The 24,591-nt window shown below is 31.1% G+C and overlaps 6 protein-coding genes across 6 annotated transcripts; 1 reads left to right on the top strand and 5 right to left on the bottom strand.

The window, feature by feature from the left end:
- Positions 1–15: 15 nt before the first annotated feature.
- On the bottom strand, positions 16–5,508 carry vret (vreteno). Its single transcript, XM_012286908.2, has 16 exons — positions 5,369–5,508; positions 5,198–5,279; positions 4,996–5,044; positions 4,557–4,834; positions 4,287–4,466; positions 4,080–4,212; positions 3,820–3,986; positions 2,502–3,740; positions 2,212–2,425; positions 1,964–2,134; positions 1,785–1,899; positions 1,510–1,697; positions 1,199–1,433; positions 954–1,120; positions 631–871; positions 16–550 (listed from the first exon to the last, which is right to left on the bottom strand). The coding sequence occupies exons 2-16, from the start codon at positions 5,248–5,250 to the stop codon at positions 396–398; spliced, it is 3,585 nt and encodes a 1,194-aa protein (XP_012142298.2). The 5' UTR covers positions 5,251–5,279; positions 5,369–5,508; the 3' UTR covers positions 16–395.
- A 213-nt stretch (positions 5,509–5,721) lies between these two features.
- DZIP1 (DAZ interacting zinc finger protein 1) lies at positions 5,722–10,386 on the bottom strand. Its single transcript, XM_003699636.3, has 9 exons — positions 10,015–10,386; positions 9,579–9,943; positions 9,091–9,459; positions 8,892–9,008; positions 7,686–8,828; positions 7,427–7,604; positions 6,807–7,359; positions 6,621–6,741; positions 5,722–6,559 (listed from the first exon to the last, which is right to left on the bottom strand). The coding sequence occupies exons 1-9, from the start codon at positions 10,133–10,135 to the stop codon at positions 6,272–6,274; spliced, it is 3,255 nt and encodes a 1,084-aa protein (XP_003699684.3). The 5' UTR covers positions 10,136–10,386; the 3' UTR covers positions 5,722–6,271.
- Positions 10,387–10,900: 514 nt separating this feature from the next.
- SF2 (splicing factor 2) lies at positions 10,901–17,320 on the top strand. The gene is made up of 4 exons (XM_012286890.2): positions 10,901–11,070; positions 11,381–11,765; positions 11,832–12,026; positions 14,427–17,320. The coding sequence occupies exons 1-3, from the start codon at positions 10,901–10,903 to the stop codon at positions 12,021–12,023; spliced, it is 747 nt and encodes a 248-aa protein (XP_012142280.1). The 3' UTR covers positions 12,024–12,026; positions 14,427–17,320.
- An 11-nt stretch (positions 17,321–17,331) lies between these two features.
- LOC100880217 (farnesol dehydrogenase) lies at positions 17,332–18,629 on the bottom strand. The gene is made up of 4 exons (XM_003699594.3): positions 18,413–18,629; positions 17,924–18,188; positions 17,670–17,842; positions 17,332–17,609 (listed from the first exon to the last, which is right to left on the bottom strand). Exons 1-4 carry the CDS (start codon positions 18,542–18,544, stop codon positions 17,436–17,438), a joined length of 744 nt encoding a protein of 247 aa, XP_003699642.1. The 5' UTR covers positions 18,545–18,629; the 3' UTR covers positions 17,332–17,435.
- On the bottom strand, positions 18,559–21,404 carry LOC105662629 (uncharacterized). The gene is made up of 4 exons (XM_012286688.2): positions 21,183–21,404; positions 20,892–21,113; positions 20,357–20,667; positions 18,559–20,162 (listed from the first exon to the last, which is right to left on the bottom strand). Exons 1-4 carry the CDS (start codon positions 21,402–21,404, stop codon positions 19,556–19,558), a joined length of 1,362 nt encoding a protein of 453 aa, XP_012142078.2. The 3' UTR covers positions 18,559–19,555.
- A 100-nt stretch (positions 21,405–21,504) lies between these two features.
- Positions 21,505–24,492, bottom strand: LOC100880101 (farnesol dehydrogenase-like). Its single transcript, XM_012286713.2, has 5 exons — positions 24,354–24,492; positions 24,010–24,222; positions 23,430–23,680; positions 23,204–23,350; positions 21,505–22,996 (listed from the first exon to the last, which is right to left on the bottom strand). The coding sequence occupies exons 1-5, from the start codon at positions 24,439–24,441 to the stop codon at positions 22,955–22,957; spliced, it is 741 nt and encodes a 246-aa protein (XP_012142103.1). The 5' UTR covers positions 24,442–24,492; the 3' UTR covers positions 21,505–22,954.
- Between the last annotated feature and the right edge of the window lie 99 nt (positions 24,493–24,591).

Here is a 24,591-nt window from a genome sequence, read left to right as displayed (position 1 = left end):
TGGTAATTCCTAAGCATTCCTTGAGCACTGTTTTTATTTGTATTTATTTTTATTTATACAATACTGATAATACAAAATATAAAACTTGCGCTTCTCTGTATTCGAACATGTATATAAAATATTTTCTTAGAAATAAACGATTATTTATTAAAAATAACAGTTCCCAGAAATAAAATAGTAATAAAAATAAGATCGATACAGTCTTTGAAAAATAAATTGTTATTTTGTATATAGTAGTTAAGTAGAAAATAACAATTTCTGTTTGATAGTAACAAGTTGTTAAAATAGGAAAAATGTGTTCTTGAAACAATAATTAAACTCTATTAACTAAAATTCTTCAAATTTCTTTTATATTATATAAGAGATTCATATTATATGTCTCTTATAGCTGCCAGTCAGTTTAAATTAATTAACTCCACCTTATACATGCCAGCTTCTTCATCACATTCGATGATTTTAATTTTAATGCATTCAGAAGGAACAAGAAACTTACAAATCTTGTTTTCCACTTCAGTAGAATATCGTCCATTACTATCAGTCGGCCCTGCATCTATAAAAACCATGTTATAATACACATACAACGATGAACATTCAAGTAAAAATACATTCTGTGATGAGCGTTATACTTACTGATTATATTACAAATACTTGCAAGCGCATCGGGAGTAATAAAATCTTTTGGCATAAGTCTTATATTTTTATGATCAACATTCTCAACGTTTCCGTAATCGATGAAGAAAACAGAACTTGTCGTAATCGTTTCGCTGCGACTGATACAAGTTGCACGGTACCACTCACCTTCGTAAAGTGCTAGACAAAGCTCTTTCTCACGAGGAATATAGTATTCGCTTGCTTCGCAATATGTTTTCATCTGCAACGACAATACATTTATGTACAGAGATACATAAACTAAAGTTATAACTTGCATAATAAAATTTCAAAATGTAAATTACCTGTTTAGGCATTATATCGTAAACATGAGTTATTAAATCATAATCTACTGGACACACTGTATACTTGTAACCATCCTCGATACTGTGTAACACAAGAACTTCAATGGTGTCTCCAACATTTCCTAAGCTAACTACGTTTATATCATTTATCATATAGCATGTTTTATCTACAACAAATCATTCATTTTAATTGCAGCGGTATATTAATATTAAAGTAATTTGGTTAATAATTTTTACATAATTACCTTCCTCTGCAGTTTTTGGTGTTGGCGGTGCTATCATTTCATTTATTATTGTATTAACACAACCTCCATCGTGTAATTTAAGATACACACCATCTTTAGAAGGTATTCCATCAAAGGTACATGTTAAAGGAACTTCAGTTCCTACTAAACAGCTGAGATAGTTGCTTACTCTTTGAGTCATAGGAACATCTTGAGAAACATCTTTTAAAACGATCTTACTTGTGCAAGATCGAAGCTTTTGGAACATTACATATATAAAGTGTTGTGAATAATGTTGTATCATTACATATATACATTATGTAGTAACATACCTGCTTTAAATCATCGCTTAAAATTTTAAGTTTTTTTATGTTTGTGATGTCCACGTTTCCAAAATCAACGTAAGAAATTGCAACTTTCTCATCTTGTACTTTAGTAACAATAGCACGATAATAATTATCATCAGTATACTGAGCTATTACCATTTGCCCAACAACTGGTAATTCTTTCAAAGATGGAGCTGATACAAGAAAACATTATTTCATTCTATGAAAATTAATTTTATACTTATTTTATCCTTATCACTATATTATGAACCATTACGTACCTGTTTGAGCACACTTTGCAACACTTTGCATAATGCGATTATAATGTTCTAATTCTGGAGTGCTTAAAGACCGGGCGAATAAATTCGTATGACTTCGAAAAGCAGTTAAGCATACCTAAAATCATTTTTATATTAGAAATTGTATTTTCTTTTACTTAAATTATAATCAATATCCATGCCTCGCTTCCACTTTTTAATTCAGCATATTGTAATCCTTTCTGTTCAGGTAGTGGTGTCCAAGGCTTCACAACAGCTTTTATTGTATCTTGTTCTTTTGTTAGCTCTATTTCAATTCCATCTTTTTTATCAATTTTCTGTGCTGTCACTTTAAACTCATAGTGACCTCTTTCCTGCAAATTGTAATTACAATAGTAGATAAAAATAATGTGCGAAATGTAATTAATAATATACATAATTCAGAACTTACATTGAATTTGTGTTTAGCATCAATTATTTCACACACTGCACCAAATGCACAAATATTTAAAAACTTTTCAGAACATGGTACAGATTTATTAATTACAGTCATCCTAGCTTCATCTACTGTTGCCATTTTCAATGGAGTTTCAAGGGATAAAACATATCCTCTGAGCCAATCACCATCTAGTCTTTGGCCACATATTAAATCTCTTATCTGTGGTCTAACAATTTAATATTTCATACATTGCATTAACAGTATTTTATGAAAGTACCTTATATATTGTTAAATAATGTTACCTATGATCTGATTTGTCTGCTATTTCTGCACACATTGCAGGTAAATCATTTAAGAGTTTCTCATAATCGGATATCGCATTATGCGGTAATAACGTTATACTGTAAGTATTTTTACTTAATTCTGCATGAATTTCTAAAATGCCTATGTCTCCGACACACATAGTGTCCACTATACTTTTTAAGTTGCTTACTGGACTTGACACTTCTTTATTACTGGGAACTTTTTGCGAATCCAAAGTTTTATTATTCTTAGTTTCTGCGGTTGTTGAAGTATGTATTATCGGAGTTTTTGTCGGAGTTACTTCTGGTGTCAATATATCGTTCTCTCCTTCAACTTCAACATTAATAACTTTATTTGAATCCACTGATATCATCTTTACTGATATTACGTCCTCATATTTGAGGTCTTTATGTTTTTTGTTTGCCTTTTCTGACAAACGAATTTTAGCACAAAATCTTGGGATATGTTTAAACTTATTAATTTCACGCAGATCGTTTGTTTTTACAATCTCAACGTTGCCGTAATCTATATAATGTACTTTTAAAGGATCCAATGCTGTAACCATAGCCCTGTGCCAAACATTTTCGTATTGTGCAGCACAAAGAACACCGACTGTTGCTTCAACTTTTTGTGCATTTTCTGCCTCATGTTGTAAATCATTCATTAATTGTATAAGATCATTATCGTCTGTCACCTTTTGAATCCAATATTCACGATCTGACTTTATGATTATTCTTACGTCGGAAAATTTAGATTTTGATAAAAATGTATATTCAGAAAAAGCTATATCCTCCTCTATCTTCTTTACATCAGTTACACCTAAAGTTTGTGGCTTCTTGGCACATTTTTCTGAGTTTTCAGTATCATTCTGTTTTTCAAGTGGTTTTCTCATATGACTAATAGAATTTAATGGGATTGATTTATTATCAGTTTTCAACTGTTTATCATTATCAACTTGTTTAGATGGAGAGTTAATTTTATTATATGCAAGAGTTGGTTTTTTTTCTTCTTCATTTTTATGATCTACAACATGATTAGCATTTGCCGAAATTATATTATTCTTGCGTTCATTTCTTGTAACGGTATTAATATTTTCGTTTGAAGATGTTATTGCGTTCATTAGTTTTTTCGGTTGTCGAAGAGGTACTTGAACACGAGTGATATTCCTAGAAGGCGTTTGTTCTTCATTATTCGGTCGTGATATAGGTGTAGAATGCGCTGTTGCTGGCACTAGGACTCTAACAATAAAATACAAAAATAAATAAAAAAAAAATACATGCAATAATTTAACAATATATACTAAAAGAAAAAACTTACGGTATACTTTGACATTCCATTTTATGCTGCTGCCAATCAGAAATTTGACAAGTTCTACCACAATAGTAGGTGTGACATCTTTCACAGGTAAATTTTGTTTTTCTAAGACATTTTTTACAATTCCCAATTGCATCTTGTAATGTGTCTCTGCCATACTCATACAATCCCTGTCAAATTAAATTATACTTTATAGCTCTAAAAACTACATTAAACTATTATTAGTAAATATCTTATTTTAAAATATTTTGTATGTTACTTACATTAGTACGTTTTTCATATACTTTCTGAATATGATTTTGAATTTCAGGTTCAGGATATGGGACTTCATACATTGTATAGCCCCTACCTAATGAGACATGTCTTTTCCCATCTTGTGTAATAGTTAGTTGACCTCTAAAGGGTTTTTATATATATATATAATTTATAATATATTTTGATATATTTTTCATAAATATTTTGAATAATACCTTGTCCATAATGCATTGGTACTTCCATAAGGATCTGTATTTTCATACGGATTATATGTATATGGATCTGGAGGATATGGATATAATAAATCATTGTCAGTTGTGTATGTGCATGTGGGTAATCCTGGTTCCGCTTTTTTAACTATATCTAAAAGTTTACCTCGTCCTTTTGCTTGCAGACTGCATACATAAAGAAATGTCTTTTCAATTTTTATATATACATATATATATAACAGCCTGAAATTGCTAAATTTATGAATATATACTTACGGAACATTTCTTGCATAATTAGTATTTTTTATGCTTTTGTCATCGTGAGATTCTATAACATGTTCAGAATCAGATCCCTTCGGAAACTGTATTTCATTAGATGCCTTTTCTCTGGCAAATGATACTTTTAAGCGTAATGGTAATACATCATGTAAATCTTTTATCGCATTTTCTGCTTCTTGGTATGTATTATAAGTAATAAAAGCCCAGCTGGCATTTGGACGATAAAAGTGTCCTTTTACATAGCCATAATGATTGAAGATTTGCATCAAACCATGCTTAAAAATCACAATGAAGTGATTTATAATATATTATTCATTATTTATATATTGATATTTGCAATAAATTTTGAACAAAAAAAAAAACAAATAAAATACAAGTATACAATTGTAAATGGCAAAATATTGTAATTATAATAAAAGACAATGTTTTTACATACTTCATTTAATTCGTTGGGTAAGTTATTCACGTATAATGTGAATTCGCCGCTAGAAATACACAAAGAAAATATATTAAGTATATGTGATTTGCGATTATCGCATTATAAATAAAAAACAAGGGAAGGTATTTATGAATTATTTGCACAAATATCGAATAATTAATTTTCCGACAAGTAATTGTTGAAAATATCATAATGTTACCTGTTGGATGATGCATTTTTCGTAAGTTTATCAATTTCATAATGCGCCATCATTTAATTCGTTCTTGATAATACTTAATTAGCTGTAATTGTTTACAAAATTGTATATGAATAAATGGATACGAAATATAAACTTTAAAAATGTTTTTCTAATGCATAAAAAATTACATACGTATAAGAAAAAGATCTCGAGCAATACCATCAATGACTCCACGTCTCCACGTGTTATGCCGAATTACTATTCGAACGTGCAGAAAATGTCGAAAATTCACATCGAATCATAAATTATAAAAATGCATAAATATGAATTAAGAAAAAAACTATACTGCAAAAAAAAATATTAAATTTATAGTAAATATAACTATTTATTTTGCAATAAAATTATAAACATACTTATTTTTACTTCATTTGAATTATTTTATTACGTTTTATATAATATTGTATTTATTGTATTTTGATCATATATTTCCGCGTTCTAGGATGTTCTATTTACTTATGAAGAGTTTTATAAACAAATATTTAAGATTTTTATAGTTAACAAACGGACATATGGAAAATTACTATAAAAACATTTGTTTAATTTAAAAACTTTCACTTCTCGCGGCTTTTTATCTAAGAAAATACATATGTATAGTTCTTGTCACAAGGATGGGTTTTCATTCATACCGTGCATGTTGGTCCTAATTAGGTTTCTAAAGTCGCATCCTACCTTATTGACCGATACTGTCAAACGTGCGAAAATTTAAATCCATTTTATGCACATGTTCTTAGCACGTACTTTAGATCAATTGGAATATAACAACTCTTTTCAATACAAAAAAGGCACTTTCTTTTTTATTTATAAATAAAGTTTTGTGTAATACATAAAGCTTTGATCTTGACTTAATATTATGTTATAACTATACTTTGGTATTAAAGACTAGATTAAATACAATTAGAAATTAGCATACAATAATACTGTCATTGTTTTATACAAAACGTTCTAAATTAATTCTTTTTTTATACAAACAGTAAAACACATTTGTACGATCTTGAAGATTTTAAATAAACTCATTCTATAAATATTTGTTTATAGTTATTCTAATTTTAAAATTTTATCTATATCAGAATCCAGATCTGATACGTCTGATACAGATTCTGCATATAAAGTTTCAGATATTTTATGGTTCACACTGCGTGATGATGGTCCTGAATCATCTATCAGTTTAGAGTTCGATGTCTTAAATGAACTCTCTAAAAAAGAATTTATGCTGGTACCACTTATGTGTTCAATGTCTTTTTCTCGATTTTCTTTACTTTGTTTAAATGTTGAAGAAAATATTGTTTCAACTGATCCCACTGGTTTTTGTCTTACCATATTCAACTAAAATAACATATTTATTTTTAGTAATACTTGAAACTAAATGAATTTTATAATATAGTACCTGTGCTTCAAGTTTTCTTGATATTTCAGCTATTTTATCACTCTGAGCAGTTCTCAATATAATGTTATCTGACTGTTTATAAGCTTCTTTTACAGTATGGTGTCTTTGTTCATCAAAATCACTACAAAAATAGAGTTAAGAACTAGTTTTTTATGTATATTACATATGAATAAATGATTTGTATACCTTGGAGTATTCCAGTTACTATCATTTAACTCGTCTCTCCTAGCATCATATTCAGAAAATGATTCCTCTTTCTTTATATCATAATCAGATACTGATTCTTTATCTTTCTCATTTCTTAAATCAAATATAACTTTTTTTTTCATTAAACTACTTGTTGAACCAGTAGTAGACTTAAGAACACTTTTATTATGTTTTGGAGATGCTGGAACATTTTGTAATTCTTGTTCTACGTTTGAATGATTGACACTATTATTCTCCATAGATGTACTATTTAATACATCCTTATCATATAGTGTTGCATTCAATTGTTTTATTTTGCTGAATGAACTCTTTTGTATTGGAGATTCTTGAAAGCTCATTACATGATGAACATTTTTTAAAGATTTCGTCAAATTTGGAGAAACTACTACTAATCTTTCTGTATTCTTAATGCTTGGGGGTTTTGCAGGTTTAATAGGCGATTCACTGTCGATTGTACTTTGAAGGGAATCTTCACTTTCTAATGTGGAATTGATGTTATTTGATATTTTATCTTGCAGAGTAGAAGCATGACCTAAAAAGATAAATATTCTTTATCCTATAAGGGGTGGAAGTAGTAATTATTAAAAAATAATGATTACCAAGATATTTATTGTCACCGGCTGCCTTTACTGCCGTTTGCTTAACATTAGTTGTAAATGTATGCGAAGGCGACTTTTTAGAATACTTAAAATTTTCTATTGCTTTTTCCTTCTTGGATATTTTACGAATAATTTCTTTAATTATTTTTAATTTTACTTGAGGATAGTTTGGCAATTTCTAAAAAGATAAATAAGATTTGAAAAATTAATATTACAAATTCAATTAGAGAAAATAAAATTTTACATATATTTTTCTTACCTTCGCAGCAATTTTTTCATGATGTTTTAAAATATCCATTTTTTGTTTAAAAGTTGCTTTTGGTATTCCCTGCCATTCAGGATCTATTCCTAAATCACGTAATTTCTGCTCAAATACGTCTCTTAAATTTATCCCTAGCTTTTTAGATAATGAATCATGTTCTACTACTTTTTTAGGTTTTGATGAAATTAATGTATGTGTTGTATGTTTATGCAATGGATAATTATTATGAATTGTAGTAATACTTTCCGATTCTGAAAGTGTATGTGAATCGGAAGTATATGATTCTGAGTTTGTTGCAGAAGAAAGATTATCTGGTGGAATTTCAAATTTTTCGTTATTTTTTACATGAGACAGGATGTCTTGTGAAATGTTTCTACCCGAAGAACTTCCTTGCTTATGTATATTACGTTCATTTATGTTAGGTTTTCTAACTAACTCGGAATCTTGTTCTTTTCGTTTTACTTCATAATCATACTCTGTTTCCAATATCGAATCTTCTGATTCTGACGTATCTCTTGTTTTATTTTCATTATAAAACTTTCCTTTTTTTATATCTTCTGTATTTTCTGCTTTAATACTTTTTTTATTTTCACACATGATGGTTTGAGTTCTAGATTTCAAAGTATGTACATTCTTTGGTAATTTATTTTCTGATACCAGTAGAATTTCTTTACTTATTGGGCTTGAACTAATTAAACTACTAATATTTCCAACATCAACTTGGTGAATTTTTGCATCTAAGAAGGCTTTCTTCTTAAAATCAATTTCATTTGGTTTCTTCTTAGTCTCATTAGGTTGATTCAATATGATAGATTGATCGTATTTTTTTGGCAAATTGTTCTCAGAGTCATTACTCTTTTCATGTAATTGTGAAACATTTATTTCATTTGATAAGGAATGTAATTGTTTACTTTGTTCAGTTAAAATATTTGATTGATTTGCAGCTTGACGTTCTAAATTGCTAACTTTAGATTCATATTCAGCTTTCATGTTGTCAGCTATTTTTTGTGTTAATTTCAATTCCATGGCTAATTTTTCAACATCTTTATGATGTTGATTTTCCAACTGTTGTATCTTTGATTTCCAATAATTTTCTTGGGCATGTAATTTTGCGTGCACACTTTCTATGTCTGGATTTAACTATAAAAATATATACAAAATATAAGTTATTCAAATATAATGTTTTAACAAGTTTTTACTTACTTTTTCAAATAGTTGATTTTTCAATTTTTGAAACTCTTTTTCTTGTTGACTTATCAATGTTTGCACATTTGTTTCAGCATTGTGTTCATACACAGTTTTTTCTTTTTGTCGTAAATTCTGTAAAAGCAATTATTGTTTAAATTATTATATTTATTATACATTTACTATGAACATATACCGTTTATTATATAAAACCTACATGTATTTCATCAAATAGCATAGTTTTCAGATTTTTTATCTCCTCTTGATATTCTTTGTATCCTTGATATTCATCAAATTTATTAGTGCTATTTTTTAAATTATCAGCTTCTTGTACAGACTGCTTTTTATCATATTCTACTAATCTTTGATCAGAAATTTTTTCAGACTCATTTCGTATTACTTTTTCTGTTTCATTTAATCTTTCCTTCAAATTTTTTATTTCATTATGTAATTTTTCAGTTTCACTTCGATAATGCTCATGCATAGGAGATGCAGGCATATATGAATCTGATGCATATGCATGGCGACGTATAATGTGAGCACTTACAAACATAGAAGATATAAAAGATTTTGGACAATGAGGACACTAGACAAATAAATAAAATTTATATTATTTAAAAAAATCAATTTAAGTTAATTAAAATACATCTTATTTCATAATTTTTAAATAAGTCCTAATTAAAATAATGCATGTAATGTTCTTACTCTATAAATTTCACCATTACTATCTCCAAGCTTAGTTTCTATTAATCTGTTCCGCTCTTTGGTTTTTTCTTTTAAACTTTTTATTGTTTCTTCTAAAGTAGTTACTTCTTTTTTTAATTTAACATTTTCTTCTATTTTTGATCTCAATTCATCTTTTAAAATTATTACACTATGATCCAAGTACTGTTTGCAATATAATAAATATTCAACTGCTAGTTGAGCAAGGTGGAATATTTTTACAAAGTTTGGATCTAAAATTTTAACATCGTATTCGCTTTCTAGGCAATAATCTATAACATTATTTATATTGTCATCAATGGTATAAAAATCTCTGTCCCTTATAATCTGATTTATATCTAGGCTACCTAAAAGAAGCATACGATAATATTAAATGTACTCTTAAAATTACTAAAGTATGGGATAGCAATTTACATACTTATACGATTCCAATCTATTCGTACTTTAGATTTATGTCTATTGAAGTAAAAACCTGATTCTCTTGCCAATTTTGGAAAATCGTGACACCATTTAGTGCCCATGTGTAGAGAAAATGCCATTATAATATTTACAAATATGTTTATACGTATCTAGCCATTATTTACAGTTTAGACTGTAGAACTATTTATTACTTAAAAGTATAAAATTATAAAATATAGTACATGATTGCGTCATTATTAATACTATGTTAGATTTAGAAGAAAATAATTATACTGCAACACAGAAGTAACAAATGGCATAACTGTTTATTACATTTTTAAATACATGATCTCAGTAACAACATTAGATGTAAACAAAATTTAACAGGTGTGAAATATCCATGGGATATATAATAGTATAGAAAGGTGATACGAAGAGCACATTGCACATCGGGTCCACATGTCATGAAATTTGTACTGGACGCATACATTGTATATAAAACCAACCAGAACGAACATGCGCACAACGAACAGGATCTCGTTACCTGTAAAGTATGATCTTCCATGGAACGAATAATAATTTAATTAATTTCAAAGATTTAAAGTAATTAAATAAATTTATAATTCCTAAATATAGAGTTCTAACTCATGCAAGAAAGAAGAGTAATGTAAAGATACGATATATATAATTGGTTATCGACTACACAAAAATATTTGATAGTCATCCACATTTGCTTAAGTCTTCATGTTGTTCTGCGCGTTTCATGATTATGCTCCCCCTCGGCCGGTACCACCATCTTGTTTGTTTCATCAATAAAGTGAGTGTAAAATTTGGAGACGATTAAGATTGTTTCAAAGTATTTTTTGTGTCCTATATACAGTAAATATTAACAAAAATTGTGAATTATGTCTCACGGTGGTAGAAATGAATGTAGAATTTACGTGGGTAATTTACCACCTGATATAAGAACAAAAGATATCCAAGATCTTTTCTATAAATTCGGTAAAGTTATCTTTGTTGATTTAAAAAATCGGAGGGGGCCACCATTCGCTTTTGTCGAATTTGACGATCCAAGGTATGTTTCTTAAATTTTATATATACAATAAATAAATAATATAGGTAATAACATAAAATTTTTTCTAAATGTACTTTGTACCATAGAATATTATACTCATTTTTTTTTATGTTTTTTGTTTCTTTTCTTTTCAATGATATCAAAGACTAGTTTTGTATATTGTTATAACTTACACATTAAGATTAAAATTGTACACGTGTATATAACATTGAAGCTGAATGTACATTTATAATTTATATAAAGACTGATGTAAAGTTTTAAGATTATATCAGAATTATTATTGCAAGTAATACAAGTAAATTTTTTGTAGGGATGCAGAAGATGCAGTGCATGCAAGGGACGGATATGACTATGATGGTTATAGATTACGGGTTGAGTTTCCAAGAGGTGGTGGTCCCAGTAATAATTTTCGCGGTGGTCGTGGAGCCGGTGATAGTGGAAGAGGTGGTCGGGGTGAAATGAGTAATTCTAGAGGACGTGGACCACCTGCAAGAAGATCTCAGTATAGAGTTCTTGTTACTGGTTTACCTCCTTCTGGTAGTTGGCAAGATTTAAAGGATCATATGCGTGAGGCTGGTGATGTATGCTTTGCTGATGTTTATAAAGATGGCACTGGAGTTGTTGAATTCTTACGATATGAAGATATGAAGTATGCAGTAAAGAAGTTGGATGACTCAAGATTTAGGTCTCATGAGGTATAATATGCTTGTGTGGTGTACATTTTCTGTTTTCATATGATACAATGTTGTTCTTGTTTACAGGGAGAAGTAGCCTATATTCGGGTGAAAGAAGATCACAGCAGTGGCGATAGAGGACGCAGTGAAGATAGAGAGAGAGGTCGAAGTCATTCACGAAGCTATAGTCCACGACGTCGTGGGTCGCCTACCTATTCACCATTGCGACGTAATTACTCGCGATCAAGATCTCGTTCCAGATCTCGTTCATACGACTAGTGTGTACGTATATGTTTCACATGGTAATATAAGTAAAGGCTTATCAATATTTGCTTTACCATGTTTCATTATTACTGATTTGAATTTCACTTAAAGACACCTTCCAATCCAAACCAATTTTGTACAAATTATAAAATTATTACTTTCCATGTTGCTTGAATTTAATAATTGTATTGTATCTAATGTATAGTTAGAGCACGGTTCATTTTACGTATACCGAAAGTAGTTTTCAAATATTTTGTCATTTTCCATTTAAGTATCTTCAAATAATGTCCAGTATGGATTAATTGGAATGTATCATTATTTTATAAATACTGTTTTAAAATTAACTATTCGATTGAATATAAAACAGTAGATTCAGTTTTTAACAGTGAACACTGGCTATAAAGTTTTAATCTCTTTTTGTTGTCTTAATAAAGAGGAATCGTGCTCGTATTAACTGCATATTATCGTTGAAGATATATTGATTAGAATTATTTTTATGTTTAAAAACTACATTCCTTTATATTTTGCAGTTTGTTTTGACACTACAAATACATTTAAAGTGTGTAACAATTTTGAAGTATTACAAATGAGAATCTAAAAAGAAGTGACTAATAATTATTTCAGCGATATAATTAATGTTTGCATTAAGTAAATAGCGTTTCTTGTATAGTTACTAATATCGTTAACGTGCACTGTGAATGTTCTCATTTCAGAAATTATGTGATCATTCTCATTGCATCGTAAAATATATACTACAATTAGTAACTATACTGCAGTGCTTAATTTGATGTGAACACCGTTTTTATTGTCTTTTTAGATTGATGTGTTCACATTTGAAGTGATGAGAACAGCACATTTTAAAGCATATTTAACATGCAAAATCTTTTTAAGCTTTTAATGCTAAATGCTTGCAATATAAATTCATAAAGCTAACATCTTGTTTACCTATAACAGCTCAAAGTTATTTTGCATACATAAAATGAAGCCAGAAATGCCATAATGAAGTAAATATACATTTCTACTTTGCATATATAATATTCAAGATATAGTCTATATATCATAAAACAAATATACTATAATAAATGTTTGATCAGAATGTATGTTTTATGCATGCATATTATTAATTTAAAAATTTGAATTTTAAAATATTAATACAATGAAGTACATAAAGTATCATGAACATTATGGCATGTTTAAATTATTTTTCTTTGTGCAAGTAATTATTAATTCTAACAAAATCTCGCGTTCAAATAAATACCTCAAGGTTGTTTACACGGCTCATCGTCGTTTAAGTTTTTACACAAATTTAAGTACTTTTATTTTGGCTACATAGTGATGACAATACAAAATACTATATATGTTAAAAATATAACACTTAATAACTGGACAATGTAAAACATCGATAGCCATCAATTGATGGTACATATGTGGCATAGAATTTGTTAAATGTAGGTGAAACGTTTATTTTTACTAAAAGATTGATATTCGTACAAACAGTTTATTTTGAACAAAAAATTAGTACAGTATTTATTTCTTACGTACCAATATAACATTGACTTGATTGAGTAATAGCTTAAAGTACATTTTATATATTTGAGTGTTCTTTAACGATGATTATTGGGCCATCTGTTTGATTTAATGAAAAATTGTATATTATATATATTACTTTTAAACAGAAAAATGTTTATCTCATATTAAAATTATTATTAGCATTATAGTAACAAGTTTGTTACAATTATTTGGATATCTGTAGAATGTGCATATGAAGTAAATTTTATATATAGCTATACACAACTTATTATTTTGAGAAATGTGTTTTTATTAACTAAATCAGTCAAAGACAAATTTATATTTTGCCACGCATTTCTCGTTTAATGTTTTCCTTTAGAAAATGTGTACACGAATTTCTTAGATTTTGTAGAATTTGTTCAAAAACACATTTTCTTAAATTCTCTATTATACGTTAAATATGTTGAAGGAAAACAATGATTTCATGTATTCTTGAGAACATTATTATTGCAAATAAATCCTGTGATTTGTATTTTGTTTCATATTGTTCATGCGTATTCAGTGATACAAAGGAAGGTTCTAAATTTAAATGAAGCAGATACAGAGTCCTTTTTTTACATAGTATTTGCTCAATATTTAATACGTAATAATATATTTGAATGATATGAGTCACAAGGATTATATTTGCAGTGATAAATTTTATATATAATAATATTAATGCATATTGTGTAAGGGACTAATGTATTTTTTCTTCTTTTGTATATTGGATTGGATTGTAACACAATGAATGAAAAACTGAAATCGACACGATCTTACTTCTTGGATGGATATAATACACATTCACTTGACGGTGGGATGAGATGGAATGCGTTTTGGATGGATTTATGTATGGAGCATATATTATAAAAGGATTAAGACGTAAATGAGAATGAAAAAATAATAAGACAGTAAGGATACTTTCAAGAGGAAATTCAGGATCAGGAATTCAGGAAAGGAATTGGATGAAAGAAACGATCCGTTTCATTCAAGGATTCTCAATTAGCTCTGGATTTTCATCAGAAAACGTTGGCAAATCCATTACAAGGATTCAAAACAATTGTTCATATTTTTCTGTTTCAAATCATAATCCAAAATATTTAATCGTGATAAAGCCAGTGCTTTTGACAAACTAAAGAAAAAAAACAGTAACGAAAACGCAGAATGAACAACTTCGACATGTCACGTGATTACACAGATTTCTTAAATCATTCGAGTGTTTCGGATAGATTGCATTCACGCGATTGAAACCTTAACACAGTGACTTTCGTTTTTTTTTCTCTTACGTTCTGTACACAAAAAAAACTAGTAATGGAATGTCAACTTTGTACGTTTTACTTTATGAAAGTATTTGCTTCTAATTTTCGAATATGTCAAAACAGTTTGTAAGAATTTTTTTTTTGTCACTATTGAGATAATAATTCTGATTCTCATCCAAAGAAGTTCATTCACGGAAAGTATCAGACGTCTCATCTGTCGGCCCCAAGTGAGATCGAATCGTTCGCGAAAACATGAGAAAAAAACAAACCTAGTGGTCCAACGGAAATAATGCTCGTTGAGAGAGATCTTCCTCGTTTCTCATTGATTCGTGTAATTAGTATAGGCGATGCGATCGGATCACTCGCATGTTTAGAGTTCCTCAGGATCAAAGACAACGAACAGTGGTCGTTCAGAGAAAACTGTCGCGTTGTAAATAGTGCGTCTCATGACTTCGTTCTACTCGACTATTCTTCTCTTAATCATTTCAATCTTAATATTGTATCGTTGATCGATCGTGAGCGTGTGTATGTTTCCATATTACGTGTGCGGTACAATAGTACGAACATAACTACTATCGTCTTCGCGTGCAAGAGGAGGATATTAACGTTCGGGGTCGGAAAAAAATGTATATGAAACAAATCCTTTCATCTTAACAAGGACTGGCTCCCCTAGTTGTTGAGGATCTCCCGGGAGGAAATAAAAAAAATAAAAGGAAAGACAGGATTCGGCAGATAACGTTGGGATTAGGATGCTGACAGGATAAATTAGTGTTCATGATGGATGTTTGGATACGGATAAAATTGGCTGGAAAAAAATATTCGACGGATTATATTGAGCGGATGACTTGGATCTTTTGACCGGACAAATATACTGTACGCCGCGTTCAATACGGAATGATGGATTTGGATTATCGAGGTGTTAAAAAAGCAGAGCGCCGCGTCGTTCATGCTTCAATAGGTTTCACGGATTTATCGCCTAGGTCGGATACGGAGATTTGGACTTGCACTTAGCAGGATCAATACAGGATGTTGTCAGGATATCATTTTTCGGATATCACGGATCGAAAACGGATGCAATCACGTGCTCGCTATAAGGTATTTTATATCAAGTTTAATATCTGACAGACCTCTCGATACACACATTCTCTGCATGCATTCTTTTCAATAATACCAATAGTCCTCTACTACCCTAGTCAAGATCAAACTCAATTCCAATCTAACTCCAACCTAATTTTGACAGAACCTTATGCTGACATTTCGTCGCAACCTAACTAATGCAGATCAACTTCAACTCAATTCTGATCTGACCTAACTCAACCATCTTAATATAACTCAAACACTTTTCGCTTTTATTATACAAGCAAATAAGTGCTTATGAGCTTTCTCAAGCGTTAGGTCAGACTCCTATAATTAATTTCTCTTTAGAATAACGTTTACAAGATTAATTTTAAAATAACAGATACATGTAACTTTGTCTGTCTGAAGAGTTGTTTTAGCGTGTTTACATTACAATCACTGGTATCAGTTATGTACAGTTTAACAAAAATTCCTTGCAGTCTTTTTCTCAAAACGAATATTCGTTTCCTGATAAACAGCATTAATCCCTCCATAATAGTTTCCAGTTGTTCCCTTAATTAAATGATTGGTTATCGGTCTTGGTTTGTTGCTCTTCGTTGATGAAGAGGAACTTTACAAAATTCCTGATCGTTGATGTCCATTCAGGAAGCAGGAATTAAAACAATTAATTGTTCATCATCAGTGTTTTTGGATATCCTGCACTCCTTTCCTCGATTAATGTTTGTTGCTCACAAGTATCTCTTTTATAATTGTATCATTAATATAACGATATCCGTTTCTTCATGTGTCCTTTTAAGAATACAAGAGGAGATTACGTGAGTATAGACAGATAGAATAATTCCTTCTTTTTATAATGTATGACAAAGATCATACATTGCACAGTATTTTTCACGAATTTTCCAAGAAAAGTTTTATGGTGTCTGTGGTAATGAAGCTTAAGAAAAATATCAACTATGCCTATTCGTTTTGTTTAGGTGAGTAACATGAAACAAAAGAAGAAAATCTAATTTTCTATTAATCTTCTGTTAGTAGTCCTGTTTAGATGGTCAGAAGAAGGATACACTTGTGCTACTTTCGGACACGTAACTGATTCAGGAAGCTAGCGCTTTGTAAGATCACTTGAAGTTATTGTTTTTGAAAGTTTATTGGACGTATTTGTTACAGAAATTCTGTTACATTAAGCCTTGTATGCAAAAAAAATAATCGTAGAAATGTTCAAACAGTTACAGGTCATTTCTGTTTCAAAGAATTTGCTTAAGTTTTAATACACTAAAAATTTAATGTTACTATTTTGTAAGCACTTCTGTTCTTTCATGTAATGTGATACGCTTATTCTACAAATAAAGTGTGTTGTTTGTTTTTCCTGAATTAGTTGTAGCTTTCTGTTAATTATACACTTCTCGTTATTCCACAAGTAACAAAAATTTCTGGTAGCAGTCAGATTCCTATATCGCAATGTATTTATTATTTTATATATTTACAATGCGATTCTCATATTTCGTGTCAAAGTGAACAGTGGCATATAAATGATATCAGACTGTTACTTTTACATTGTCTCACGAATTGGTGTCACTGTAAGATCCTTGATCAAAACAGTGTCTGGAGTTTGCAACGCGAAGAGAACACAGTCGGACACGTCTTTGGGTTTCAAAGCCAGGCGAGGATTTTCTCTCAACCATTGTGTGGTCATCTCGGTCTCCACCAAACCAGGAGAAATGGACTACAATGAGAAGACATGTGTTAAACATAAGTAATTAAAATAAACAGAGGTAAAACTTACAATGACTTTGATATTAGACTCGAGTTGCGCCAGTTCTGACCGGAGGCATTCTGTAAGAGCAGTCAAAGCAAATTTGCTACAGATGTAAGCTGGAGATACCGGACGGTCACACGTGATTGGTACTTTCAGTCCACATACGTCGTTGATATTTACAATGACACCATTGTTGATTCCTGAAGAACATAGCAAACACATACCATTAAAATTTGTATTTCTTAGGATTTACAGAATGATTGAACACAAAGAGTACTTACCCTTCTTCTTCATTAATTTCAAGGCTTCCTTGGTCATGCAAGTCAATCCTAAGAAATTCACATCGAAGATCTTTCTCAAATCATCCATTTCACCGGTGTGCATTGTGACATCCATATTGATGGCAGCATTGTTGATGAGAATATTGATGGCTCCCAGGTTCTTCTCAATCCATTCCATCGTGCGCATGATATCATTTTGATTGCAAAGGTCGCATTGGAGCGGGAACAGTTTTCCTGGTTTTGATTTCAGTTCCTCAGCAAGTGCCTGGTAAAAGAAAAGAATAAGTGAAGTTTTTCGTTTTCTATTTATTAAGTCTCTAAGTATGCCTCAAAACTTTAAAATTCTCAAATTTATAACTTTTATAGTTTCAGAAAGAAGTAAAGTCTGTATGTTGTACTAGCTAGCTTCATTTTGAAGAGTTCAGTTGCAGATGAAGAAATGGATGATTCGAGACTTCTCTTAGATGAAAAATTCTAGTTAAATTGTACCTTTATTTTGTCCACACGACGAGCAATGCCAACAACTGTCATTCCCTTGCCAACCAGACATTCAGTCAGGCACCTTCCAATGCCAGAGTTGGCGCCGGTGATTAGAGCAACTTTGTTGGACCAACGTTCCATGATGAAGTGTTAGATTTGTTTTTTCTCTTTGACTGCTACCGTACAAAAGTACCGTTGTACTGAAACTATAAAATGTCTGCATTTCGGAGCATTACGACCCCTTTTATACCGGAGTGAAATTGTGGCCCAAGATTACCGAGGTCGCGTTAATCTTCAGACTGGAGATACATTAACAACTTCGGCTTGCTTACAGCTGTTACGTTGTCCCGTGTATTTAAGTTTAAGATACTGCATTACTTTCAGGAATATATTGTGTCTAGTGTTGATATTTCTATTGATGTTCAAGTGGACAAATCATTGGCTCCAGATTGAATGTATTTTCACTTGAAGCAAACTTGTTTATGATTTTGTTCTTAATGTACTAAGCACGATCATGGTCATAGTATGACCTAACTCAACCTTAGTCAAATCAACTTCTAACTAACCTGACTTAATCTAACCTTAACATCACTATGCATTGGTCTAACCTAACCTAACCCCACTCAATCTCAATCCTTACATCTTGATAATATTACAAAGCTGTATTAATAAGTTTTATTAGATCTCTGACCAGATTTTAAATTTACAGGCTTTCTATATTTTATATGCAGTATGATTAAAACTGAAAGATTAAAGTGAAAACATTGTATACATTATTAAAAAGATCTCACTTATTTTTGTATCTTTTTATTTGTTATTAATTAAATAATATATGTAAAAGTATGTAATGCAATTCTTTTATCAACAACACACAAACATTTCAATTATAGTTAGTGTATTTCTTGACATGCACGACGTGTGTTTACTACAAAAAAGGATGAAGATAAAAGCAGATACAGGTATCTTCTTGACGGGTAACACTTTATAAATATTGCGTCAGATGTTTTAAAAATAAATTTTTGCATCCGGTAAGTTAAACTTAATCGATTTATTACCAAAGAAATGATTTTAATTATCGATGTATCGAAAGTTCGAGTGTTTTAATCTTAAAACCGATATTCTTTTTAATTGTTTTGTTATAAACAAAAAATGTTACGAAAACTGCATGAGAATTTTTAACGATCCAGGTAGCTTTCGTTTTGGCGCGTATCGATCGATAATATCTTCGATACTTCTCTCGCCATATAAAGTTCGATATAAATCGGCGTCATTCGGTTCGCGAACAAATCTCAAACTATCGGCTGCTATTTCACAACACTCTTTATTTTGTTCTTTCTTTTTTATAGCAGCTCGGAAAAGGCTACGAGCTTTGTAAAGTAGCGCGCGACCACGTTGTATGCCTAAGTGATGTAATTCTGTTTGTTTTCCATCTAGAATTTGTAGCACTTGATCAGTTATGTTGATTGCATCTTTCAAACGTCCTTCGTTTACCGCCACTTGCGCGCGCTCGTTCAAAATATCGATTATTCGTTCTGTTAGATCGATAGTCTTTCGAGAGGCAGGCAGTCGTAGTTCGCGTACTCTTTCGTGACACTTGAGGTATGATTGCAATGCCAATTCAACATTATCGCGTTTAAGAAAAATGTCGCCTAATGTTATGTATGGTTCCATATAATATTTAGTTAATTCACTTTCATAAATCATGCGTGCAGCATTTTGGAGCTTGTCGTTTAACATAAATTCCATTGCCCTGTCGTATCTGCCAATATTACGATTCGATTAAACTTTTGGCGCTCAAACACTGCGATATATCGATATTGTAGCGCGATCGATAACGCAGTGCGTTCGAGTTGTACGTTAAAGACGCGCGCGTTCGTTCGACAAAAATGTACAACTTAAATTTACACAAGGTAAGTTTAATGAAAATATATATTTTAACAGCTAAATTCTTACCGTATCAAGTACCACTGCTTAATCAATTCATTTCTAGTTTCATTGATCGAAAGTTTTCCTAAGATTGAACTTTGCGTATCTTTAGGTTCCAATAACTTATAAAAATTTTTACTGATGTTTTCTAACCACGATGTTGCTTCATCAAATCGCCCGGATAATCGTAAGACTATTGTTTTTAACAAAATGTATCCAGGATTATACGGATTGCAATCCAGAGCTTTTTCGATCGTCAGCAAACCTTTGTCGTAACAACCATGCATGCACCATAGGATAGTGTAAGTTATCAAATTGTCACCAGTACTATACACGATCTATAAATTATATAATATATAATTTATCATATACCCTTTGTTGCAAATGACGTATATACAAGTATAAAATGGTAATATAGATCGATATATGGTATCACGTATAAAAAGTTTACCAACCGAAATGTCGAGTACCGATGTATGGTAAAACAGATCATTTTTTAAAAATCTAAACCGTTAGAATCTTATGTTCTATTCTACTCTTTTACTGTAAAACAGTTACAAACTTCTAGTAATCGGCGAGCTTCAACATTGCTTTTGTCAAGATCAAGTGCTTTGAGCAACATGTGTCTAGCAATAGCCATTTGTTTCAGATGAATCTTGTATTCTGCATGCACCGCAAATAAGACGGATGTTCTCACAGGATCAGAATCCTTCAGAAAATCGTTCCAGTAACGCTGGAACATCTCATATTTGTCCAGCTTACGTAAAAGTTTTAACAACTGGTCCTATCAATGTACAAGATTCTGTATTGAATATTTCAAAGTGAACAACTAAGGAAAACGATGATTCCCTACTTGCATGGTCGTCATCAACTGGTCATCCATTTTCAGTACAAAAACTTGTTCGTAATCGCTCAACGCTTCCATCATCATGTCATTTTCAAAATACCAATCACCTCTTCTCCTATAAGCTGCTGCTAATTGTCTGGAGTATAAACTTTTTATTTCTGCGTCACTGAGTTTGAAATCGAATTTTGTCATTAATCTTGCAGACTCGAAATCCTTAATGGCACTCATCCAGCGTCCTTAAACGAAATTTCTTCTTTTCTTAATTGAAACTATTGTATGACTTTATATTTTAGGATGGAGAACATTCAAGATAGAAAGAACAAAAAAATTCAGAGGATTCATAGATTCTTTATTGATTCGACAACTGTTATAGCTTATTATTAGGTTCGTATTTAATACAGTAAAGAATAGGTTACTTTCATTAATTCTATTTGCAATATTTTTTATAACAAGTAATATATTTCAATTTATTTTAATTAGTATATAAAAACTGAATATTATGCATTCTACTTCCTGGCGAAAGTGTGAGCGGATAAGAAGCGGACAAGAAATGTCTATGCGAACTATGAATTGGCTGGATTAAACACTATTGAGTGGATAGTTTACGGATGGGAAGTGGACGTATGACTACGCCGTTTAAGGATGTTCCTTATTTGCTCTCGTCACGTCAACGCATCCACCTCATTTTCTCCAGGATTTGTTCTATGTTTAGTCGTATAATTTATTTTAAAGCAGTTTACCAAAAAAATCTTTGATAATGCGAAGTAGTATAAAAGGTTCTAAAAACCTGTATCTTATTCGAATAACAATAACTGAATTCTAATTCTATTCAAGAGTTTATAGTGTACCTTGGCTCATATATATATCGCCTCTCAAAGCATAAAACTGGTGAAACTTCGGATTGAAATATAGCCCCTTGGTAATTATACGAAGAACATTTTCATAATTTACTTCTTCCTCTTTTAAAAGCTTCATTGCTTCTTTATACAAGTGTCTCGCTTCTTGGATCTGTTTGTGTTTGCTAATTGGTTTGTAGTTAGTCCACAATTGACGGAGCTATTGTAATCGTTTACTTTTGTGAATTGCTATATTTTCGAATCTCTGTGTGATCCATAAATACGCCTTACTTTTGCGACTTCTGCTTGGGGATCCAAGTACCGCAGTTCGGGGGGCGAGAAAGTGTACTTCCTTCTACTTAACTCAAGTACTTGCATTGTGAAACACATTGTCAACAGAGGGACATTCAAATATAAACGTTAAAAACATAGGTTGATAGGTTACGTCATTTACCATCAATTGTTTTTTTCGATTGACGGTTGCAAACAAATTAAAAAGAAATTGTATCGTGTAAGGGGTTAATCGCGAAAACAATGATAAAAGGAAACGTGCCTCGGCGAGCTTCAATTTTAGTGCTTGATATTGGTGAAGTCACATAATTATCAAGGTGATTAATTATTAAACTTCAATAATTTCGACAGCCAGATTACTTGTTGTAAAGGGTATTAAAAAACATTCAAGTCTTACCAGATAGATAATGCTTTTTAAGCTGGATGCAAAATACTTGTATAAACATATATGTATTGAAAAATTAATTTTATATAGAACTGATAAAAAGAACTTAGATTCTGATTAGGAATGTTAGACATGGTGTCTATGCATCTGTTAGTTTGAATCTTATTTATTCTGTAAGATTTGAAAACTTTTTGTTTAATATTCTTTCTTCTGTTGTAATAATTTTGATAGAAGTGCAATTAGTCATAAACTGTTTTGTAACTTTGCTACCAAGATTCACCCAATGGTCGCAGAATAATATCTTGAACCTGAAAAGATACATTTGAATATAAATTAATTTAAACATGAAATGATAAGTTAGCAAGAATGATTCATTCTTGCAATTTATGTTCTTAATATTTTGTAAGTTGAAGACAACAGTTACTTTATATCATTGTTATGTCTTCAATAAAATTTTAGCCTGTTATTCTTCTTTTCTTATTACAATGTATTAATAAGTGATAAGTGGTACTCACAACAACATGAGGAGCACTTGTTAGAATGTAGATTACAGCTGCAGCAACATCTTCTGGATCCAGTGTAGGGAAAGATGCAAGTGCCTCTTCAGAATATGTACTATAAGACATCATCAGCTCTGTGGCAACTAATCCTGGACTAATACCCTATATTTTTAAGCAATAATTTCATATATCTTTATAATTTTTTTAAAATAGGATGATGCATTTGTAGCTTAATTTATACCGTGACTCTTATTTGGGTTCCAGTGAGTTCATGTCGCAATGTCTGTGCCAGAGCAGTGATAGCTCTCTTTGAGGCTGGATAGACAGAAAATCCAGGTATGAAAGGCACCCGTTCACCTGCAAGACTGTTCACATTGATGATCACACCTTCTCCTCCTGCTTCTCGCATCATGCGAACTGCTTCCTTGGTGCAGAGGCATAGGCCAAAAACGTTCACATCGAAAACTGCACGCCAGTCTTCCAGATTGCCATCTTTAAATTGCAAAAATTATTCCCGTAGTATGCTGCATGTCAAGTGAAGTTATGCTTAAAAGCATAACACAAGGTATAAATAATATAAGTGAAATTTATATTTGATTTTGAAATTTAATAATTGAATAAATTAATTATAATTGTCGTGCATCAAATGCATTTATGAAATATTTTCTTCTGTAGGTGACATTGACCATAGTGATGATGGGTATATAAAGAGCTTATGAGAACTGCATATTTGAGGTGAGCATAAAAAAATAATTTAGGAAAATCTTAGAAAAAACTTAGAGGAGACTAAAAATCTTTAGATTTGAATTTAGTCCAATTACCTATGAGAGAAGATTCTTTGGTCATTCCAGCATTGTTGACCAACACGTTCACAGATCCAAGATTTTCCTGGACCCACGTAAACGCTGCGCTCACACTTTCCTCTTTGGAAACATCGCATTCGACGGCATATAGTTTGCCCGTGCATTCTTCTAAACTCTGAGCCAGTTCTTTGATTTTGTCCACTCTTCGCGCGAGACCCGCCACTACCATACCTTCAAGATCAACATATTACTAGAAATGTCCCCTCATAAAAAATTATTTAAAGCTAGAATGATAGGCAAATGATTAACAATTTACTTTAACTGCTCTACTGCTTTGTAGCAGCCTTAATTAGTTTACTTACCGTTTTGAACCAATTGTTTCGCAATTGCAGCTCCAATACCTGCACTGGCACCTGTAACAACGGCTACCTTTCCTGTCCATCGGTCCATCCTCGCAATATCACGTACGATTCACGACTGATCGACTTGTCTCCGGTAATAAGATCGCTTATAAGTCTAGAAATCGATCGGTAAAAAAAGTGATACCAGATAAAAATCATTGGACTGGTCCAGCAAGAAACATGATAGTCTCGTGGTAAA

This window comes from Megachile rotundata, chromosome 13, assembly GCF_050947335.1.
Source record: "Megachile rotundata isolate GNS110a chromosome 13, iyMegRotu1, whole genome shotgun sequence".
Taxonomy (NCBI): Eukaryota; Metazoa; Arthropoda; class Insecta; order Hymenoptera; family Megachilidae; genus Megachile; species Megachile rotundata.
Note: the sequence above shows the minus strand (reverse complement) of the source record. Positions and strands in the feature narration are given on the sequence as shown.

Bases quoted from the DNA above. Each gene is read 5' to 3' on its own strand.
- LOC105662629 (XM_012286688.2), bottom strand. From the start codon at position 21,404: ATGAGTGCCATTAAGGATTTCGAGTCTGCAAGATTAATGACAAAATTC. The intron at 21,114-21,182 runs GTAGGGAATCAT...GTACATTGATAG, and splicing joins AGTTGATGACGACCATGCAA to GACCAGTTGTTAAAACTTTT. The intron at 20,163-20,356 runs GTAAGAATTTAG...TAATATTGGCAG, and splicing joins AAGCAGTGGTACTTGATACG to ATACGACAGGGCAATGGAAT.
- vret (XM_012286908.2), bottom strand. From the start codon at position 5,250: ATGATGGCGCATTATGAAATTGATAAACTTACGAAAAATGCATCATCC. The intron at 3,741-3,819 runs GTAAGTTTTTTC...TTTTATTGTTAG, and splicing joins ATGGAATGTCAAAGTATACC to AGTCCTAGTGCCAGCAACAG. The intron at 2,426-2,501 runs GTAACATTATTT...TTAAATTGTTAG, and splicing joins GCAGACAAATCAGATCATAG to ACCACAGATAAGAGATTTAA.
- LOC100880101 (XM_012286713.2), bottom strand. From the start codon at position 24,441: ATGGACCGATGGACAGGAAAGGTAGCCGTTGTTACAGGTGCCAGTGCA. The intron at 24,223-24,353 runs GTAAGTAAACTA...TTGATCTTGAAG, and splicing joins GAAACAATTGGTTCAAAACG to GTATGGTAGTGGCGGGTCTC. The intron at 23,681-24,009 runs GTAATTGGACTA...TGCAATTTAAAG, and splicing joins CAAAGAATCTTCTCTCATAG to ATGGCAATCTGGAAGACTGG.
- SF2 (XM_012286890.2), top strand. From the start codon at position 10,901: ATGTCTCACGGTGGTAGAAATGAATGTAGAATTTACGTGGGTAATTTA. The intron at 11,071-11,380 runs GTATGTTTCTTA...AATTTTTTGTAG, and splicing joins GTCGAATTTGACGATCCAAG to GGATGCAGAAGATGCAGTGC. The intron at 11,766-11,831 runs GTATAATATGCT...TCTTGTTTACAG, and splicing joins CAAGATTTAGGTCTCATGAG to GGAGAAGTAGCCTATATTCG.
- LOC100880217 (XM_003699594.3), bottom strand. From the start codon at position 18,544: ATGGAACGTTGGTCCAACAAAGTTGCTCTAATCACCGGCGCCAACTCT. The intron at 18,189-18,412 runs GTACAATTTAAC...TTCTTTTACCAG, and splicing joins GTCGTGTGGACAAAATAAAG to GCACTTGCTGAGGAACTGAA. The intron at 17,843-17,923 runs GTAAGTACTCTT...TATGTTCTTCAG, and splicing joins GAAATTAATGAAGAAGAAGG to GAATCAACAATGGTGTCATT.
- DZIP1 (XM_003699636.3), bottom strand. From the start codon at position 10,135: ATGGCATTTTCTCTACACATGGGCACTAAATGGTGTCACGATTTTCCA. The intron at 8,829-8,891 runs GTAAGTAAAAAC...ATATTTTTATAG, and splicing joins AAAATCAACTATTTGAAAAA to TTAAATCCAGACATAGAAAG. The intron at 6,560-6,620 runs GTACTATATTAT...ATGTTATTTTAG, and splicing joins CAAGAAAACTTGAAGCACAG to TTGAATATGGTAAGACAAAA.